This window comes from Dunckerocampus dactyliophorus, chromosome 6, assembly GCF_027744805.1.
Source record: "Dunckerocampus dactyliophorus isolate RoL2022-P2 chromosome 6, RoL_Ddac_1.1, whole genome shotgun sequence".
Taxonomy (NCBI): Eukaryota; Metazoa; Chordata; class Actinopteri; order Syngnathiformes; family Syngnathidae; genus Dunckerocampus; species Dunckerocampus dactyliophorus.
In genome coordinates this window covers 2,937,638-2,960,549 of record NC_072824.1, presented here as the reverse complement: position 1 = coordinate 2,960,549, position 22,912 = coordinate 2,937,638, and the positions used below count along the sequence as shown (strand labels likewise).

Here is a 22,912-nt window from a genome sequence, read left to right as displayed (position 1 = left end):
AATGAACACAAGAGGCTTATTTTTAAGTTAAATAAAACTGCACTGGTTTCTCTGAAAAAAGACAATATTAAATAACGAGGGATGTCCCATATTGGATTTTTTGCCAATAGCCGATATTGTCTGATTCCTGATTTCTGATTCCGATATCAACCGATACCGATATGCGTAACATCACATGTCCTTTTCTTGAGTAAAATTATTGTAAAGTAACAATACTTTTAAATGAGTACAGTTGTTTTGTTGGCTACTCCACTCATCTCTGAATAGATCATTCATTTATTACAAGTTTTATAAAAGAAGACATTTGTGTATGTGGCATACAGGGGTTTGCTCCGTGGGGTCGGGTGCTGGGTGATACATCTCTGCTGCCCGTGCCTCCGCCGGGTGGGTGGAGGGTGTGCCTCCTGCATCCCTTGGCGGGGCGGCCCTGTGTCGGGGGTCGGGCGGGGGTTGGCCCGGGGTGGGCCGGGCTCCACTCCCTGGGGGTGTGGGGGGGCGGTGGGCGGGAATTGGCGCTTACGGCGCGGGCGGGCTTCTTTCCGGTTGTGGAGGCGTCTCTGGGCCTGCCGGTTTGTGGCCCCCGGTACCCGTCTGCCTTTGTGGGGTGTGATCTCTCGCTGGTCTCAGGGGTTGGCAGTCCGCCGGCCCGCTGGCGTCCTGTCCTTGGCTGGGATTACCTCTCTTCGGCCCCTTGCTGGTCTTCCCGGGGGGGGGCCCTCTGGGCTGGCTCTTGGGGCACTGATCTTTGTGCTGCCTGCCCCTATGGGCCTGGTGACCTTCTGGCGGCCGGGGCCCGGCCTGGCTATTTGGGGCGGGGCTCTCTGGGAGGTGGAGGTGGCCCCTTTCCTTTCATGCATTCTCAGTGACAATTACACGCCCACACATTTCTGCACCTTTACATATATATGAAGTCTTCCTCACATACAGAGATACCTTCACTATCATGGATAATCATTTCATTACTACAATTATGTGTGACTGTTTCAATGTGGTATTGTCATTGTGATCACTATCATAGTTCATCATTTCATGACTGCTATTATGTGTGATTGTCATTGACAGCTTCGTCATTGTGGTTGTTGATATTGTTTTGTCCTTATGTCCCTGTTCGTCTTGATAGTTGTCACAGACCTTTATTTGCTGATGTCGTTCTGTATGTTTCTGTTGTTCTGTCACTATTGTTGTTGTTGCTGCTGTTGTCCTTGTCTCTTGTCTCTCTTTTTTTGTTTTTTTTTTTTTTTTTTTGTTTTTTCAGGATGTAATGTACTTCAACGTCCTTGATGTAAAATGCAAGAACATACATGTGAAGTGTACATTATGTCCCTGAGCCAAATGTTTGTCTGTGTCCATTGTGAGCAACATCTCTCAATGGCACTACAAAGCTAAATCTAAATTATTTGACATTAAAAAAAATAAATAAATAAAAATAAAATAAAATAAAATAAAATACATGCTTGCTGATTATTATTTTGATTGAAAACTTTCATGTTCTTATATTATGTTCTTATTTTATTCCATTACAACTCCTCAATGGGATCAATAAAGTTGTTATCTTAGCCATGTGAGAAGATCAAATACACTGTTTTCCAAGTATATTAGTGCGTGTGTGAATGTCTAAATAAACGAGAGGCATGAACTTACATTTCGTTGTTGAAAGGCGCTTTACGAAAGATAGCACATTTATTTGCCTTCACTTACGGCGCAGCCTTGCCACACCCAATATGGCGGCGACATTGACGTAAGGCTCAACGATCGATGCTGCGTCTACGTATGGATTTGACAACAGCACTTCCTGTTTCCCAGCGTGCTTTGGTGTACCGTTGTTGTAAATGGCTGCTAAGTTACACGTTTAGGGTTCACATAGTTGCTGATTATTCAGTATTATTATTATTCAGTATTATTCGTTGGTAGTGTCTTGTCTGTTGTTGTCTACCAATTACGTTACTGTGTGATGTTTTTTTTTTAGCTCTTTAGACTAGTGTGTGGAATGGTAACCCCCCCAGCGATCTTTATGGAGCTGGTGAGTTCATTGTGAGCTCCGTTGTTATTCTGCTTGCTAAATAAATAGTCATTCCTTCCTCACAGGCTTGTGAGCGGCACAGTACTAACGACATTATTCAGCAAAAAAACTATACCGATGTTGGCCGATATTACATTTTTATGCCGATATCGGGCTGATAATTAACGGTGGCCGATATTATCGGGCAACCGTACCAATAATTGAATGAGTGTCTCTTTAACAGAAAAGCTGCAACGGTACATTGTTTACCTTTGAGTAAGGTCTCTGCAGCAGAAGCACTCCTCCACAATTCTCACGTCAGTGAAAGATGTTGTTTTGCTCCAATATCCATACAATGCTTAGCGAAGACTCATTTGCACGTTGCTGTGCCGTAAATTAACGTGCTGTGACTCTCGCAGATTTCCATACTGGGCGCTACGGTTTCAGAGCACTTGAGACAGAGAGGTTTGGCTCTGGATTCTGGAAGAACGAACACATATCGGTCCGTCCTATTAACTTTTAAATGTTTGCTTTTCTCGATCAACTTCTTACTTTTCAGCGAGCCATGGTTCTATTCGAAGATTAGTGGCATAGAAAATAGCAAGTAAACGAACGTTTTCATTGGCTCAGTTTGAGTGACGTCACTTTGCTGTCACGTTAACCGTAACAACTGAAGTAATTAGAGTAAGATGCTAATAAAAGCTTTGTGTTTCCAAGGGAAAGGGTGGGTGGGGTGTGGGGGGGAACTCTCACCTGCACACGAGGGTGGCGATGATGACGCACCAGGCGGTGCAGCAGCAGTCGGCGCTGGGCTGTCGGGAGTGCGTGTGGGAGTGCGAGGACTCGTCACTCTTGCGGCGGCGGCAACAGAGCCAGAAGGAGTAGAAGAGGAGGAAGAGGAGGTCCAGGCCCAAGCACAGCAGGGCCACAGCGCCGAGCAGCAGCACTGACTAGGAAGCCAGACAAAGACAGATTTAGGCTGTGGATGGCGGCACGAGAACAAGCACGTAGGACGCAACTTCAGTACGCAGAAACACATGGAACGCACACACCTCCACGTAGGGAGCGCATACGGCACTGAAGGAGCAGACGCAAACCAGTGAAAGCTGGGTCGATGGAATAAATGTCAAAACTCAGTCGAAATTGCGTGCAAATGCTGAAATATCCTAGAAATGTGTCAAAACCTATGAGGATTGAACCAGCAACCATCAGCTTGGGGAGACGACCTCTCATGGCGACATGGAAATTGTCCATTCATTTTCAATGGGAAAAATGTCATGCTAAATATTGAATTATGGAAAATGAGGGATTTTTTTAGGAAAGTCCTGACAGCCTATGAATTTGAAATGATGGAATTTAAAAATGGAGAATGATTGTTGAAATGTATGAACATTAGGGGCGCCACGAGACACCCAACTCACAAGACAAGACAATGCACAGGACAGGCTCCATGAGAACGAGACACGGCAAGATTGTAACATTCATTTTAAGACAAGTACAATGAAAAACTATGACTGGACAAACAAACTTTTTTTATTTAGCAGAGTCACAAAACAATGCAAATGCATTTTGAAATGTTTATTGTCCCATAAATTGACGCTAAATGATATTATTGTTAACATTTTTTGAGACTAGGATCATACATAATAATACACATTCCTGATCAAAATGTTAAGAGCAGTTGATAAATGTCAAGAATGTACATTTTGCACTGTTGGATGTTAAGAAGGTTCTAAGTAGAGCTTCAAAATGCGAAAAGAAGAAATGCGAGTGACACAAAATAGCAATTTACTGCAAACAAGCATAAAAGTGAAATAGGCTGTTCATCAGCTGATCAAAGATTTAAGGCCATAGCTGAAAAAAAAACAAAAATAAAAATAAAATGTAAAAAAAAAAAAAAAAAATCTGAAAATGGCTCCAGGTGCTGAAGATGGCTCCACTGTCTGGAACTCATGAACATTTTTGTAAATCCATCCCCAAAAGTTGGATTTAGATGAGGGGAACACGCAGAATGATCCAAAAGAGTGGAAGAAGTCCTTTGTGAAGTGTAGCGTTGTCCTGTTGAAAAGCCAGTCATCACCACACAGACGAGGGCCTTCAGTCATGAGGGATGGCCCCTGCAACATCTCCATATAGTCGGCTGCCGTTTGACGCCCCTGCACAACCTGAAGCTCCATTGTTCCATTGAAGGATCATGATGGTGGCAAACATCTCAGGTGGGATCTCCTTGTCCTGCCAGCAACGTTGGAAGCCATCAGGACCTTTCAATGTCCCATGTTTGGTGCTCTCCTGCAAATTCCAAACCTTGAAGGAGACGAGGCCTTTCAAGAGCTTTTTTCTTCTTAAAAGCCTTCTCTGGCAGATGGTGTCTAATGGTTATTGGACTGCACTCGGCACCAGTAACAACCTTCATTTGAACTGAGGATGGTCCCGTGTCTTGACGGACAGCCAATGGGATCCTCTGGCTCATTTTTTTTTGGGTCTACCACTTGACTTTTTTTTGTTCCAAGAGCCTCAGGATGTTTGAAGAAGTTTGAAATGACTGTCTTACTGCGTCCTTGCTTACGCAGCTCAACAATCACACCGTGTTCAGAGAGAGAAAGCTTTTTTGCCTTTGCCATCAAGAGATCAAGACAGTGTGAATACCTGACACTAAATAACATTCAATCCACATTTTTGCCAACATTTTGCCCTTTAAAGGCGGTGCTCTTCAACTTTTCATAAACAGCCTATTTCACTCCAATGCTGCTTTGCAATAAATTGCTTTTTATGTCTCACTCCCATTTCTTCTTTTTGCATTTTGAAGCTCTACTTAATATAATAATTACATTTTTATTCATAATAACGCAATATCAGAACCAATGCACAGATCTTCCTGCCTGTTTGGAGGTGAGAGACGAGGAAAACAGACACGCATGCATGTAAATATATAGTGATGTGAAAGTGTTTGCCCTCTTTCTGATTTCTTATTTTTTGCATGTTTGTCACACTTAAATGTTTCAGATCATCAAACAAATGTAAATATTAGTCAATGACAACACAACTCAACACAAAATGTACTTTTTAAATTAAAGTTTTTATTATTAAAGGGAGAAAAAAAATCCAAAGCTACATGTCCCTGTGTGAAAAAGTGATTCCCCCCTAAAGCTAATAAGTGGTTGGGCCCCCTTAGCAGCAACAACTGCAATCAAGCGTTTGTGATAACTTGCAATGAGTCTCTTACAGCGCTGTGGAGGGGGGGTGGGGGGTGGGGGGGGGGGGGGTACACTTTTTCACACAGGGCCATGTAGGTTTTGATTTTTTTTTTTCCTCCCTTAACATTAAAGTTTCATTTGAAAACTGCATGAAGTGTTCAGTTGTGTTGTCATTGATGATCTCAAACATTTAAGTGTGACAAACATGCAAAAAATAAGAAACCAGGGAGGGGGCAAACACTTGGTCACACCACTGTATAAAGGCCAACAAAATTATCTATCATTTTCATTTAAGCTGTGATGATTTTATTTCTTTATAATTGCAAGATAGTTGTTTTTCTAAACGAGAAACCTTGTCACCTTCTGATCTCGCAAGATCTCATGACACCCCTGATAAATATGTTGAACCATTACACACGGACTGAGGATTGAACCAGCAACCACCGGGGTGGGTGGCTGACGTTATGGTCATGTTATGGTAAAATGATTTTTCACCATTTTAAATTTGTCCATTCCATTTTTAGCAGACCTAAAAACAGTGGAATTTGAAATGCTGCAAAGTAAAACATGCAGACTGAATGTTGAAATGTATAACTCAGTTGAATGATCACAGCGGGACGAAGGACCGAACCAGCAGCCACTCCTGCTTCTCAGCATAAATGAAAGGGAGATGCAATATGTTTCTATTGCAAGCAGACACTGCTTTGGTACCCCCCACACCCCACCCCTGGCACCCCCACCCCGTGGGACCATCTGGAAAGGTCATTGTTAGGCAGGACCATGCAACACCATCATGTTCCAGAAAGGGTCTCCGGCGGTCCAGTCGAGACAAAGGAGCAGGAACATTCTCACACACACACCCGGACTCTTATAATAGTCACGAATGGTGCTGCCATTCCCACTTTCTCATGGAAGCTGCTAAAGCGGAGCCCGAGTTTAGCCGGAGCCCTCACCGACTCACCAAGTGGAGGATGGGCGGAGGTGATCCTGATGGGAGACGAGGGGGAGATAAGCGCTGCAGATTCCTGGCCTGGCATTATCCCGAGACTATTATCTATAGGCTTAGCGCGTAAGACCTTGCACGGCGCTGAAGGCATTCTGTGCACTGCTAATGCATTTTTTCATCCTCTTGAACTTTAAAATTTCAAATGTCAGCGGCTGAATAGCAGAACATTCATTGCAGTGCAAAGAATCTATCTGTAATTCCACTGTCTGATCGTGTGCATCAGCATATCTTTATCTTACTGCTCTTGGCCGAGCTTTTATTGTCAAATGTTGTATGAATGCAAGAATAAGTTCATGAAATGAGTCTTGGTTGTTTGCCTAAGAAACCAGACACTCAGGGGTTAGTGTTGCATTCACAGACATGCTGTAAACAACAACTTCCTTCCTTCCAGCTAAAGTAATCCCTCGCCAATTTCACAGCGTCACTCTGTCAGTTTTTCAAAAATAGATTCATTCATAATTCATGTCTTTTCGTGGCTGAATACGCCCTATTACTAGTCCAAAAATATGCACACTGAGGCAAATTTTACATTTTTTTGCCTAAATGAAGCATTGTCAAGCATAAACATGGCTAGATGCAGTAAAATAGAAATACAAGGCATTCAGAAGACGCATTCAAAGACATTGTGATGATATGTAGTATTCTATTTCATGTCTGCAGGGCTCTGATAATGCTAAAAAGTGTATTTAGAAGGTGGTAAACAGGTTATCTGTGACATATCCTCTTATTACGTCTACTACACTATATTGTGGAATAGGGGTGTAAAGGTGACTATAGGGGTGTTATTGCATATCTCGAGGGCTCTAATAATGTTGAAAAGCTTATTTAAAAGGTGGTAAACAGGTTTTCTTATATGTCTTATTTTCTCGTATTTTGTCTACTATATTAGGTGATACAACTGTAAAAGTGACTATAGGGGTGTTATTTCCTGTCTAGAAGGCTCTAATAGTGTTAAAAAGTGTATGTGTAGTTTAGTGTAGTTGGTAAATAACTTTTCTTTGTCTTATGTCTTATTTTCCCTTACTATGTCTACAACAATGGGTAATAGGAGTGTAAAGTAGACAATAGGGGTGTTATTTCATGTCTAGAGTGCTCTAATAATGTTAAAAAGCTTATTTAAAATTTAGAAGGACGTAAACAGGTTTTATATGCTTAATATGTCTTATTATGTCTACTATATTGAGTAATAGGAGAGTAAAGGTGATATAGGGGTGTTATTTCATGTCTGGAGGGCTCTAATAATGTTAAAATGCATATTTAGAAGGTTGTAAACAGGTTTCCTATGTCTTTATTGGCTCTTATTATGTCTACTATGTTGGGTAATAGGAGTGTAAAGGTGATATAGGGGTGTTATTTCATGTCTGGAGGGCTCTAATAATGTTAAAATGCATATTTAGAAGGTTGTAAACAGGTTTCCTATGTCTTTATTGGCTCTTATTATGTCTACTATATTGGGTAATAGGAGTGCAAAGGTGATATAGGGGTGTTATTTCATGTCTGGAGGGCTCTAATAATGTTAAAAACTGTATTTAAAAGGTCGTAAACAAGTTTTATATGCTTAATATGTCTCATTTTCTCTTATTATGTCTACTATATTGGGTAATAGGCGTGTAAAGGTGTCTATAGGGGTGGTATGTTTGTGTGAAAAACGTCACCTGTTGGACAGCACCGATGGTGCCCTGAACTCCATTTAAAAAATATGCTTTTTCCCCATTTACTTGTTTGTTCATTTATTATTTCACCACTTGTGGAAAAGCGTTGTCATTGGCTTAAGTTTTTGATGTGTTACTTTGATTTCGGCTGCAGGAGTTTTTGATAATTCTCTCCCTTAATTGTTTATTTGTAATGGATGCCAGACACAATGCTAACCAGCAGTAAAACATGGACTGTGCAGCATATAATGAACACTACGTAGTCTTGAATGTTTGAAATGCTATTGACTCTAATCAGCTGGAATTTTACAAGAATAAAGTCGAAATATTCACAGAAAAATTAGAGGAAAAATAATGTCATATTAGTAGCATAAAGTTGAGATATTAAAGGAAAAATATATTCCTTTTTAAAATGAGAAACAAACAAAACAAAATAAAGTTGTATTTTTTGGACAATTAGGTTGGGGAAAAAGTTATATTATGGGAATAATGTGAAAATTTTACAAAAAGAAAATATACAAAGATTATTTAAGAAGAAATGTGAAATATTTGGAAAATTAAAACAGAAAATAACAGAACAATGGAATTTTTTTGAATGAAAATAAAGTCAAAATATTTAGAGAAAAATTCTGAGAAAAAATAATGCGATTTTAGTCACCTGAAAAAATTATTTTTTAAACCTCGTAATATTATGAGAAACAAAACAAAATAAAGATGTAATTTTTGAAAAATTTGGTTGGGGAAAAAGTCTAAATATGGGGAATAAAGTTATAATATGGAAAGGAAATCTACAAAGATTTAAGAAGAAAGTTGAAATATTCAGACAAAAAACGCTGGAATTTTACAAAAACAGTACCTGAAAAAATATGAAGGAAAAATAACGTCATTTTAGTGGCACAGGGTTGAAATATTGAAGAAAATATATATTTTTTTAAAAGTCCTAATATTGGTGCCATACTGAAATGAAATGTGAGTTATTGAATAACTTATTGACAATGTTAAAATGAAATATGAACGCATGTTTCTGTATAAAGTGGTGCTCAATGTTAATTTCGCCTTATGTCAAGTTTGTGGTATTGTTTTTTCAATGTAAAATTGTGCATGTAAAAAGCCTTTCACTGGCGAGTGCAATAACACCTATAAAAAGGGGATTGCCCTGCAAGCATAATCTCCTCCGCTCCCCCTCCAGCTTTGCAAAACTACTGTTGGTAAACGTGATGTTCAATGTTCAGGATTCATTTGATATTTGTAATAATTTTTGCATCATTTTCTGCATGCAAAACTATAATTATTGTCAATAAAATGTGTTTTGTTTTCAAATGTTTGGGTATCTGGAATGGATTCATTGGATTTATATTATTTTCCTATGGGAAAGTTTGCCTTGCTTTGAGCCAGACCTTCTGGAACGGCTTAATGACGCTAACCAAGGCGCCACTGCAGTTGTTCATAAATGACCAAGTGGTTCAAAGACAGCTGCGCTTTCTTTTCCACTTTCTCATGCACTCCCAATTATTATTCCTATTGAAAAATGATCTCCTTTTATAAATCATGATGACTTGTCACATTTGATTTCCTGCATCCAGTTCATGCTCCTCTTGAACAGCGTTTGCGGCATGTCACGCTTTCTTACAACTATCTGCTCCGCTCGTGTCTTTAAAAACCAAATAGTCAAGACTGCGGCGCCCAACTGACTCTCCTCCCCTGCGGATGACGGCCATGAGATTAAGTGTCAAGCCAACAAACGGTCAGAGCAGATTAAGCGTGGACCAATTAGCTTCTAATAAGCACGCCCAATGACTCTCTGTGTGTGTGTGTGTGTGTGTGTGTGTGTGTGTGTGTGTGTGTGTGTGTGTGTGTGTGTGCGCGCGTGTGTGTGTAGGCTACCTCCAGATTGGCTTGCAGAATGGGGGAGGGGGTAAACAGCTAGGCACTGTGATCTACTTTCAATCTGTCCTTTTTAAATGTGTGTGTGTGTGTGTGTGTGTGTGTGTGTGTGCTGACAGGATCAATCACTTCCACTGCACTGGCTTGTCCTTGCACTCTCCCCGCCAGCGTCCTATGTATTTTTTTATGTCCTTGCCAACAGCCACCCCGCCAGCCTCTTTCCTGAGGCGTTCACTGACCTCCCGTTCATCCGCCTCACATTGACCCGAGTCATGCGGTCAAAGTGCCGCCCGAACGCCCCCCTCTCTCTCGCTCTCTCTCTCTCTCTCTCTCTCTAAATGGACACAAACACGACACAATCGCATTTAAAGCTCCTCGGCGGCACAAAACTGTAAACGTGCCGCGTCGGATGCCAATTAAAGAGCCACTTTAAGCCGCAGTGTGTGTGTATGCAATTATAGGTCATGTGACTCCCATGTAATGTTCTGCAGCTGTGCTACCGCTAGCTGACTCTGCACTTCCAGCATCACACACACACACACACACACACACACACACACACACACACACACACACACACAGACACATCAATGCTATTCTCATTCTCTCCAATTTCAGCTTTTGGGGGTAAAAAATAAAAAGGCTCAGAGTGAGTGAGGGTGAGGAGGCCGGCGAGTGAGAGAGGGAGGGACATCAACAAGCGAGTTAAAAGACGTGCGTGAGCCGTTTCAGAGTTTCCCATACATTCATTCGGACAGCCACAAACAGATTTGGGCTAAAAACACAATATAATGGGACTGACTGGTTAAGACACCTCACACGCGCCTTGCCAGCCAGAGAATAAGAAGGCGTAGTAGGAGACCTCAGCGTTAAATGGTACAGTAAGTGTTCTTTCACCTGCATTGCAGTACAGTAACAGAACAGCAATCCACATGGTTCCAGACCCGACCGCATTAAATCCATTTCTGTGATATATGAGTCAATGTAAATAAATGGAACATTTCCATACTTACAGCATAGAAAACCTGTTTATGACTTTCTAAATACGCCTTTTAAAATTATTAGAGCCATGTAGACATGAAAGAACACCCCTATAGCCACCTTTACACTCCTGTTATCCAATATTGTAGACATAATAAGAGAAAATAAGATGAAATAATATGACATGGAAAACCTGTTTACCACCTTTTAAATAAGCTTTTTAACATGATTTGAGCCCTATAGACATGAAACAGCATCCCTATAGTCACCTTTATACTCCTATTACCCAATAGACATAAGATAAAATAGGACATACAACATTTTTTATCACCTTTTAAATACGCTTTTTAACATTATTAGAGCACTCTATCGATGAAATAACACCCCTATAGTCACCTCTACACTCCTGTTAACCAATACAGAAGGCATAATAAGAGAAAATAAGAAATATACGACATAGAAAACCTGTTACCACCTTCTAAATACACTTTTCAACATTATTAGAGCCCTCTAGACATGAAATAACACGCCTATAAGTCACCTTCACACTCCTATTATTCTTTGTTTACATCACATTGCACAGGCTACGGGATCACTGCAGGCACATAAATAGATGGTAGGCGCTAGCATAGCAAGCTAACTAGTTAGCCTCTCCAATGTAATTATTCTAAACTTAAAAAAAGCATTTCAAATGTAGTGGGGAAGAAGCAAAAACACGCTTGTCAAAAACACTTTATATGACGGGCTCGCTGCCATTTTTAAAAGGAAAAGTTTTGGAGGAATTTTGCCCATCATCCACAATCCTCATGTGAAACGTGAAAACATATTTCTTTCCCCTTTCTGTGTGTTCTAAAAAGAGAAAACAAGTTAGGATGAGGCAGCTAGCATTGCACGCCATGGGAGATACCCATTTCGACTGTGAAGCCCTCTCAAAAAACCTCCAACAACATTGTATTGTTTTACGTCCATGCTGTGATCATGCATTAACAAGTACATTGATGATAACATGTAATACTTACAGTATCTAGCTGTATTTTGATGATTTAAAACATTACCAAAGCTTCTTTCCTAGGCGCACTGATTTGACATAGCCCATAGGAGCTAACGAGACTTCCGTCAACAACAGCAGCATAGAAACTGCGATGACACTTACAATGTCCTCTCTCATTGGGATGGCTGTGTGTTCCAGCTCTAGACTTGTGCTCCAGGCACTGGCAGCTGACAGCAAACAAGCATCTTGTTGAGCCTTCGTAGCAAAATTGAGAGCCAGTAGTATCCACTCTTCCGTTGCAGTGGCTGGAGGTGTTGTGCGTGTGGCTGAGACGAGCGAGGAGTCGTGTTACTCCGCCAGATAAATATAGTTTTTCGTGTTAGCTGCGACAACAACAATATAGCTGTAGCTTGGTTAATATACAGGCCAGTTATGTAAATGCAACACTGTTGGCACTTTTTAGAGGGTTTCCATGACATGCAATGTTAGCTGGCTATACTAACTCATTTTCTCAAAAATTCTGTGTAGTTTTCCTTAAAGAACCAAGCTACTGCCAAACCAAAGATCATTTCTATGACAAAGGTGTTCTGCTGTCTTTAAGGACCTACTGCAAAAAACATGGAATGAGAGGAGAACCTTTTTTCCTGCGATATAGCGAGGGATTACTGTACAGTCGTACCTCACTATATCGCAATGTTGGCCTCACAATATAAAAGGTTTTTCAAATAATAATTCATTCATAAATGATGGCTGTTTCGTGGTTAACTATGGCCCATTATTAGTCAAAAAATATTGAAAGGCAAGTAGTATGTGGTATTGTGGTCACTAGGCATCAGTAATGTTGTGAGAAATGACCTTTCATGGTCATTTTCATGGAGACTGCCACTGAGCCAGCAGAGTCCAGCCCATGCCATGGCTGTGACCGACGTGCCATGGCCGAGACGGAAATGCCATGGCTGTGACCAACGTTCCATGGCCATGTGCCATGGCTGTGACCGATGCCATGGCAGAGGCGGACATGCCATGGCTATGACGAGGACGGACATGCCAAGGCTGAGACGAGTGTGCCATGGCTGAGACGAACGGGCCATGGCTGAGACGAACGGGCCATGGCTATGACAAAAAGTCAAAATATTAAGAGGAAAAAAAATGATGTCATTTTAGTAGCATAGAGTTGAAATATTAAAGAAAAAATACATAATTTCTTTATAAAGCTAAGTTGTCATGTTTGGAAAATTAGGTTGGGGAAAAATTATAATATTATGGGTAGAAAGTAAAAATATTACAAAAAAAACCATGACTAAGATTATTTAAGAAGAAAGTTGAAATATTTGGGAAATTAAAAAAAAAAAGCAGCTGGAATTTTACGAGACTAAAGTCAAAATATTGAGAAAAAATTATGAGGGAAAATAATGTTGTTTAAGTAGCGTTGTTGAAATATTAAAGAAAAAAAATACATTTTTTTTTTTTTTAAGTTGCAATATGATGAGAAACTAAACAAAATAAAGCTGTGATTTCCCGGACGCCTCCCCCGGGGAGGTGCTCAGGGCACGTCCAACCGGTAGGAAGACCCAGGACACGTTGGAGAGACTATATCTCTCTCAACTGGCCAGGGAACGCCTGAGGATCCACCAGGAGGCCATGCTGTCAAAGCACATAGATAGATACAGTACTTTACTCATCTCCAAGACAAACAAGTCGAGGTGACTTCAGGTCCGCTGCTGTGTGTGTCGTTGGACCAGCGCTCTGACACGGCAGCCAGGACGTGTGAGTTCAAGAGGCGAGCGTGGGAAGGCACCCTCAGACGTGAACGAGACAGAGAGAGAATGATGATCATGGAGGCGAGGAGGAGGAGGCTGATCTTCTTCTTTGGCCAAACAGCTACTTCCTGTCAGCCATTCAGTCTTTCACTGAGGCCCTTTGTGCGTGTGTGTGTGTGTGCGCGTGTGTGTGTTTGGAATTTTAAGTACCCCTATTTAAATCTTGTATGTTTTCATGTGGTAGCGCTCATCCTGCATGTTTGTTGCATGTCGTATAGCGTGCTGCCATTTCTGTGTCAGTGCCTATTTAGCACTTTAGTGTGTGGAGGTGAGGTCACAAACCTCCCTCAGGGCTTTTCTATGCGTACGTGTGCGTGCGTGTGCGTGCGTGCGTGTAGGGTTGCTTTTCAGGGTGCGATCATTAATTCTGGCTAGACGGGGGAGGAAAATGGGTGAGAATGACAGGAAGGAGGAGGAAGGAGGAGTGTAGGCCGTGATGAAAAGAAGACTTTCTTTCACTTTTGTTTTTTTTTTTTCACAGGGTTGTCTTTAGATTGGCTCGCTGTATCCGTCTCCGGGGCTTTCATGCATTCACACACACACACACACACACACACACACACACACACACACACACACACATACACACACCCACACTGTTTATACTTGTTCTTCATGATGTCCGTCACCACTATTGTATTTTTTTTTCTATATGTTTTGTAATTATCGGATTATTTATTTAATTTGTTAATTTTTTTTTTTTTTTACATTTTTTTTAATACATATATTTATTTTCTAACCAAGGGTGTCCAAAGTGTGGCCCGCACACATTCACATGATTGACTCGCAGCGCACACTAAAAATATAATTTAGCAAGACTTGTTTTTAAAAAAGGAAAAATCAGCACTAATTTTACAAGAATAAAATCAAAATATTAAAAGGGAAAAATAATTGTAATTCTAACAAGAAAAATGAGCAATTTTATGGGAATAATGTTGTAAATAGCGTTGTGCGAGTCTTGTATAAACAGCTACAAACCTTACCCAATATGAGTAAACACACTTGTCTCAAATTGTAAAGCACATCTATAGAATGATTGTGAACAAACTGCAATACAGCAAGTGCGTTTAGTGTCTCTCAAACTAAGTGTTTGGTATTTTTGACTGAGTGCGTGCAGATGTGCTCGCTGACTCCGTCTCACGCTTCATGACACACTCTTCCTACGCAACTCTTGAGGTGGTAGAACACATTTGTCGTGTTTCCACCTGCAAACTTTGCATGTTATGGTCTGTTCTCCACTTCTGCTCATTTTACACGTATTTTTACCAGCATAGCGTGTGTGCTTCATGGGTTAGTGAATAAAACGTCCGTTAATTAAATGCAAAAATCCTTATACTGTATTTATTGATGCAATACATCAATGGACAATTTAGCCAAGTAATTGAGAAATGGATGTAGCCTGGCTAACTTTTCTGATGGGATGTCACAAACTGTAACGCCTGTGCTTGTCATTAAGGAAGATGTAAGATATTTTTTATGACACTCTTATTTTGTTTGCACATTTACACGACATGGGGCGATCTTATTTTGAAGGCCGGAAGTGTGTCCTGTGTGTGTTGAGAATGTCTGTAAGACGAGCTGGGTGCAAGAATAAACGTGCTTCCCGTCTTTTTTTCCCCCACTCAGAACCTGCACGTCGTCATCGAGCATCGTAAGACGCTCCTTACATTAAAGTGCTAAAACACAATGCAGTGAAAATATGTACAGTAAATAGTCATATTGTACCATGGAAGAAAGTGGTGAGTCAGAAACTCCACATACTTTGCTGAGGTCATTTTCACACCTTCAATGACCATAAGGGGCCTACCAACTCTCTCCCAATGATTCTGTATTGCTGACATCACAGCCTTATTGAGAAATGCTGGCCATACTCTACTTCATCCATCCAGACCACCCAATGCTCCACAGACAGGAGTGTTTGAAAATTCATCCATCCATTTTCTATACCGCTTAATCATCATTAGGGTTGCGGGGGTATGCTGGAGCCTATCCCAGCTGACTTTGGGCGAGAGGCGCGGCACACCCTGGACTGGTGGCCAGCTAATGGCAGGGCACATATAGACAAACACTCATTCACACTCACTGTTTGAAAATTCATCTTCATGTATTTGTTGGCCCACTGCAACCGCTTCTGCTTGTGCGTATTAGTTAGGAGTGGCCAAATAGTAGGTTTATGCATAACTGCAAGCCTCTGGAGGATCCTACACCTTGAGGTTCATGGGACTCCAGAGTTTGATTGCATACGTTTGTCTGGCAGAAACCTTTCTCAGTATTATCAGCACAATCCCGGTTGTCATCTGAATCAACTACAAATGTCTTCACCGTACGAATGTTTTTGTGATTTATTGAATGTTTTCATGCCTTGACCAAGGCATTGCAATATTTGACGTTTTTTGTCAGCAGAGAGATCCTTTTTCTTTCCCAAATTGCTTGAAATCTGTGGCATGCTTAATAATGTGGAAAATTATTTTTTTTTAAAGTAGTTTTCTTTTTTTGCTCACCTGGCAAACTAATTATGACAGATTCATATCAGTCATCCACAGAGCCCCAAGACACAATGCCATCCATGAATTTCATAGAAAAACAACAACAAAAATGGGGGGGGGGAAAAGAGAAAAGAGTGAAGTTAATAATAATAATATGCTTTTTTTTTTGGCAAAGTTGCATCTTTTCATTTCTCACTATACGTCCCTCGCTGGAGGGAAACGTTAGGACACCGTGATGGGGCGGGGTAGGAGTGGTGGCAATAAAGCGGTAAGCAGAGTGATAACAAAGGCGGGACGGCGTCTGTGTGCAAAGGAATGTATCATATCTCATAAAATGCATTTTTATGACAGAATACTACAAAGTCAAGTCAGCTTGTAGAGCAGTATCCATTTACTGCCCACTGAAAATGAGTCACTTATGTTGCCAGGTATCATCGATACTGCTATACAAGTTGCACACTGACTACTCAAGTACTTTTACTCACTTTTGTCAGATTTATCCCACAAGCTTTGATGCAGGACGCCAAAGCCATCCATTAAACGGTAAAGATGTCTGCCGTGCGTTCATCAATAACAATGAAGCAGCGCAGGAAGGTCAATGTCTCCATCAAGGACACGCACGTGCGCACACACACGCACATCGATTGAAAGCACAACTCAGCCCGTATCAGCACACGGCCGCTCACGCCAATAACGATGTGATGTTTTTAGAAGTCGTAGCATGACAAAGAGGCAAAATTAATAAAGTTGTCATTTTTGGAAAATTAGGTTCAGGAAAAAGTTCTAATATTATGGGAATAAAGTCATAATATTAGGAGAATAAAATTTACAGGAGGAAAGTTGAAATTGTAGAACAAAAAACAGAAGATATTGGGGGGAAAAAAAGAGAATAAAGTCAAAATATGATGTGAAAAAAGTCATATTCGAATGAGAAAAGTAATAAATAAATAAAAAAAGAATAAACTCGTAATATGAGAAAAAAAAACTATGTCTATTTTTGGAAACTTAGGTTGAGAAGAAAAGTTCTATTGTGGGAATAAAATCATAATATTATGACAATAACATTTACAAGAAAAAAGTTGAAATTGTTGAAAAGCAGAAGTAGAAAAAAATAGCTGTAATTTTAGGAGAATAAAGTCCAAATATTAAGACAAAAAAGTCGTATTCTAATGAGAAAAATTATAAATAAACTTGTAATATGAAGAAAAAAATCATTTAAGTAGCATAGAAAATGTTTCTATTTATATTTAAATTTAAAATATGTTATAAGTCATAATATTATGACAAACAAAACAAAATAGGTTATAACATTAAGGGAATAAAGTCAAAATATTATAAGAAGAAAATGTATGAATATTATTGAAGAACAAATATTTGTAAAGAATAGAAATTCGGACATGTTCACTGAGAGATGAGCTGACCTGTGTTGCCAGGTATCATCGATACTGCTATACAAGCTGTACACTGAGTACTCTCAAGTACTTGTACTCACTTTTGTCAGATTTATCACACACGCTTTTGAGGCTACACAACGGAGATGAAGATGAAGATCTCACCTTCTGATACTCGGGGTCTTCGGGTCGAAAGTCGCTGCTGACCATCTGGAAGTCCAAGTTGAAATGAGGCAAGCGGTGAAGCAGGTTGACCCACCAGGGCGGTGAGTAGTTGACCACGGCCGCCATTCTTAAAGCGGGTACGGGCCGGCTATCTTGCTCCTCACAAAAATAGGACTCCTACAAAAAAAACAAAAAAACAATCATGACTTTTGCAGGTTTGAAAGGTAGAAAATACACCTTTGGTGCACCATGTTTAATGCTGTTTTCTGTGTGTGTGTGTACGGTAGCTTTAATGCTAATGAGCTGTGTGTGTCCACTTTTAAACACATACACTGGAACTCTTGTCCAACGTTATAGATGCCATATGTCACATACAGTGGTGTGAAAAGGTGTCTGCCCCCTTCCTGATTTCTTATTTAGTTGCATGTTTGTCACACTTAAATGTTTCACATCAAACACATTTAAATATTAGTCAATGACAACACAACACAACACTTTATGCAGTTAAGTTGCTGTTAAGACAAAAATTAAGTGAGATGAATTGAGATCTATCAGTGTGGAAAAGGTTCTAAAGCCATTTCTAAAGCTTTGGGACTCCAGCCAACCACAGTGAGAGCCAATATCCACAAATGGCCAAAACATGGAGAGTGGCCGGCCAACCAAAATGACCTCAAGAGCACAGCCACGAGTGATCCAAGAGGTCACAAAAGACCCCACAACAACATCCAAAGAACTGCAGGCCTCACTTGCCTCAGTTAAGGTCAGTGTTCATGACTCCACCATAAGAAAGACACTGGGCAAAAACGACCTGCATGGCAGAGTTCCAAGACCAAAACCACTGCTGAGCAAAATCAACATTAAGCCTCTCTATTCAACAGCTTTGGGAAAATACTCAAAAGTTGAACTTTTTGGAAGGTGTGTGTCCCATTACAATCTGGCCGCATTTCAGAAAAAGAACATCATAGCAACAGTAAAATATGGTGGTGGTAGTGTGATGGTCTTCAGGACCTGGAAGACTTGTTGTGATGAATGGAAGCATGAATTCTGCTGAAGGAGAATGTTGGTGACCTCAAGCTGAAAGCAACTTGGGTTCTGCAGCAGGACAATGATCCAAAACACACCAGCAAGACTTTGGAGTGGCCTAGTCCAAGTCCTGACCTGAATCCTATTGAGATGCTGTGGCATGACCTTAAAAAGGCGCTTCATGCTGGAAAAGCCTCCAATGTGGCTGAATGACAACAATTCTGCAAAGATGAGTGGGCCAAAATTCCTCCACAGCGCTGTAAGAGACTCACTGCAAGTTGATTGCAGTTGTTGCTGCTAAGGGTGGCCCAATCAGTTATTAGGTTTAGGGGGCAATCACTTTGTCACACAGGGACATGTAGGTTTGGATTTTTGTTCTCCCTTAATAACAAATTTGTAGCAAATTTTACGGCTAATAGAGAAGACAGTAATCATTTAAGAAGTGTGTAATTGTGAATCAGCTGCTGTGCACACACATCCATGCATACACATAGGCCTGTCACGGTAGCAAATTTTGCTGGTCGATAATCATGCTACAAATTATTGACGATAATCGATGTTATCGACAATATTTTTTTAGACCATTTTTTCCAGAGGTGTAATTCACATTTGAACCACTAGATGGTACTCAAGTATAGTGTACCTTTGTGAGCCACATTAGCTTGACACAGAAATCGCCTGTACATATGTTGTTTAAAATGTATGTCAGATAAGCATATTGAATGGTTGCATTTCTTTTGCAATGTAGCGAGCGACACTGTCTGTGAATGCACAACATTTTCCACTGTTTTGTTAATACGTATTTACTGTACGCGCTAACTGTTGGGACAAAGGCTCCGCTGCCCGAGGCGCCTCCATCATTTTTCCTAAGTTGACAACACTGTCCGTGACGGTCGTCGGTGTTCATGCGCTCACCGTGTTCATTCTGTTTCAAAACCAAAATATTTACCCAACAAAACTAGGTAAAAGTGCTGTTAAATGTTTAGTTGTCCATTCATTTGTCATTTGTAATTCTTTTTGCATCATTTCCTGCATGTAAAAGTAGAATTCTTATTGCTATTTACATTATTTTCCGTGGGAAAATTTGCTTTGTTTATTTTTGTTTGAGTCGGACGTCCTGGAACGGATTCACGACGCTATGCAAGGCACCACTGTAGACATAAAAAGTTATCGGTTTAAAAAAAAAAAAGACAAGGTGCATCTCTAATAAACTAACCCAGCCCACATTTCATACAATGGGCGTTTTTTTAGTGTGTAGAGAAGCCTCTTTTTTGTTTTTTTTTTAAACAAAGTGGTGGGTGTATAAGCTCAGGGCTCATCCAGCTAGAAGCGGGTCAGAGGTGGTATCGTGTCCATGAGAGATGATTGATTTTTACCAGGCCCTAGGGAGACATTTTACTAATAGAACATCCATTTTTTGCCTAACAGAGGTTTAAACATGCGGAATGGAGTGGATGATTGATATTTCATCACCTGTGCTGCATTAACACCACTTGACTCTTGCATTGATTTCATGTGAGCAGCTCTTGTGGGAAGAACCGCACGGTGATGGCTGTGAAAGATCCACACAAAGATCGGATTGTGGATGCACACAACACGCAACTTCAGTCGTGACAATAGCAACCGCGCCTTTGTCTTTTTAACAGCATTGTCACACATCATACACGTGTGCGCGCTCACGCACACACACACAAGTAGGTCACCACAGTCGCTGCTATCATGTTGTTTACCTCACATGCATTGTTAGCTAGCCTCGGATTAGCTAGCTAGCTAGCTAGCTAGCTAGCTTCATCCCGCTTTGTCCGTGACGAGTACCGCAGTCTCGCCGAGTCGCCACGGCAACCAAGACGAGGAGGAGGAGAAGAGGAACAAGAAGAAGAAGAAGCAGCGACCCACCTTCCCCCAATCCCACCCTCCACCAAAAGTGGCGAACCCCCATCCCAGCCCCCAACCTACCTAGCGAGCTATATCTTGCGGTGTGTTTGTTTCAAGGCGCTCCGGGGTCGCTGCCGCATCAACGCGGCGCTGCAGTCTCATCCATCCGAGACGCTCCACCGGCGGTCTTCTGCTCACATTTCAGTCCGGCTGCCTCCAACCAAACGTCGGGGGAGGGTTGGTTCAACCCCCCCGCTCGCAAAAAGCCTTTACGGATGTTTGCTTCTTCAAACGTCAAACGCCGACGCCACCTCCCCGCCTGTTCATAACCAAGGACAGGACACACATCAGTTAAAAGGCTGCGTGCGCGCCCGGCTGTTAGGGGGGGTGGGCGCAACGATCCAAATGCCGATACCAAATCAAGTATCCGTATGGGATCGATACTAGCGTGATCACGTCGACGGCTTTCAGTTATTATGAAGATTAATTTGTTTCTTTATGACCACACACCATTTTTAGCTGATTTTTTTCTTTACATAATGTTCTTTACATATTTTTTTTCTTTACATAAAAGTGCCAAAGGTTTCGCTGAATAAAAACTTGAAAGTTTGAAAAAAATGCAGCTTATTCAAATTCAGTTGGCTTAAAATACGGTGCTTTGAAAGTCAGCGCGCAAATATTCAGCGCAAATAAATTTAGATGCTTCAAAATTCACATGAGGCAAATTAGGGCCGATTGAATGGACTGTCTCAGAGCCAGCCAATCAGGTACAAAGCACATAGTCACGTGACAAGGTCCTACAAAATCCGGAAGTTATGTGTGAGTTTTGAAACTGTAAAGTACAATATCTATTTTGTTGAGTTGCTCATATTTTTTTTTTTTTAACAAACTCAAGGAATAAGTCACAGGAGGGCTTTGGCGGGGGGAGCAAGGAATTTGCATGCATTTGTTTACTTATTTTGCACCATTTTGCATAATTATATGTCATTTAATAATATAACAGTCTTATATTGTGTATTTATGTATTGTTAAATTCCTAAAAATATTTTTGGGGGGTCTTTATCATGTTTTTTTTACTATTATCATTATAATCATTGCCAACAAATTAAAGGCAAAAATGCAAAATCATTCAACTATCTTTAAAAATGTTCCAAAGCATCGGTATTCTGGATTCACTTGTAACGATACTTACTGTGTGCAGTATCGCCCATGTTTTTTGTGCCGTGGCACGTGTGCGAGAGAGCAAGCGAGAGAAAACACCCAATATGGCGCCATCTGGCGCCGAAGTCCCGCTACTGCACGTTTGCTGCGCAGAACAGTTACGGAAGTTTGACCCACATCAGCTGTTTGTAAGTTAAAAGTACATATCATCAATAATGGAAAGTGGGACTGGTTGTTGGAGAGAGTTACTGAAGCTCCGTTAAAAATCTAGCCTAAAAAAGAAACACCAATTTTGGTCCCATGTGTACCTCAACCTAAAGTAACGCAATCATCGTGGCTTTCAAATCTTGTTTAATTGTTTGTCCATCCACCAGAGGGGGCTACGTTTCCCCCACCGCCAAAGCACGCAGAAAAAAATGGATCACTGTATAGTTTTCTGCACTGATCGCTGCTTGCCTACTGATGTTTGTAAACAGTCATATGACCAAAATAAAGTTTGTGGAAATAAAGATTAGGTATCATGAAAAGCAGTTAAGGAGAAGCAATTATGCTTTTTTTTCTTTTCAGTGTGATCTGTTTACCACCTTCTAAAAACACTAACATTATTAGAGCACTGTAGACATGAAATAACACCCCTATAGTCACCTTTACACCCCTATTACCCACTATGGTAGACATAAGAGAAAATAAGACATAAACCTGTTTCCCACCTTCTAAATGCAGTTTTCAGCATTATTAGAGACCTCGAGACACAAAATAACACCCTTGTAGTCACCTTTACACTCCTATTACCCAATATAGTAGACACAAGAGAAAATAAGACATGGAAAACGTTTTTACCACCTTCTAAATGTACTTTTTTAAACACTATTAGAGACCTCTAGGCATGACATAACACCCCATAGTCACCTTTACACTCCAATTACCCAATATAGTAGACATAAATATTCTAAATATATTTCATGGCCTCTAGACATGAAATATCACCCTTATAGTCACCTTTACACTCCTATTACCCAATATAATACATAGTAAGAGAAAATAAGACAACCTGTGTACTACTTCCTAAAACCTTTTTAACATTATTAGAGGCCTCTAGACATGAAATAACACCCTTCCACTCCTATTATCCAATATAGTAGACACAATAAGAGTAAATAAGCCATAAAAAACTGTTTACCACCTTCTTAACACACTTAACATTATTAGAGTCAGAGCCCTTCAGGCATGATATAACACCGTCACCTTTACACTGCCATTACCCAATATAGCAGACATAATGAG

The 22,912-nt window shown here is 40.6% G+C and overlaps 1 protein-coding gene across 2 annotated transcripts in view; it reads right to left on the bottom strand.

Moving 5' to 3' along the window:
• The window catches only part of LOC129182336 (protein tweety homolog 3-like), a 43,586-nt gene extending 22,731 nt beyond the window's left edge, over positions 1–20,855 (bottom strand). Inside the window, exons 1-3 of one of the 2 annotated variants that reach the window (XM_054778325.1) lie at positions 20,549–20,855; positions 17,570–17,746; positions 2,753–2,949 (exon numbers count right to left, since the gene is read on the bottom strand). In XM_054778325.1, coding sequence (XP_054634300.1) covers positions 2,753–2,949; positions 17,570–17,695 — 323 coding nt within the window. In that variant the 5' untranslated portion in view covers positions 17,696–17,746; positions 20,549–20,855. The remainder of the gene's footprint in view (positions 1–2,752; positions 2,950–17,569; positions 17,747–20,548) is intronic. The other variant, XM_054778326.1, reaches the window with a different exon arrangement.
• Positions 20,856–22,912: the final 2,057 nt, after the last annotated feature.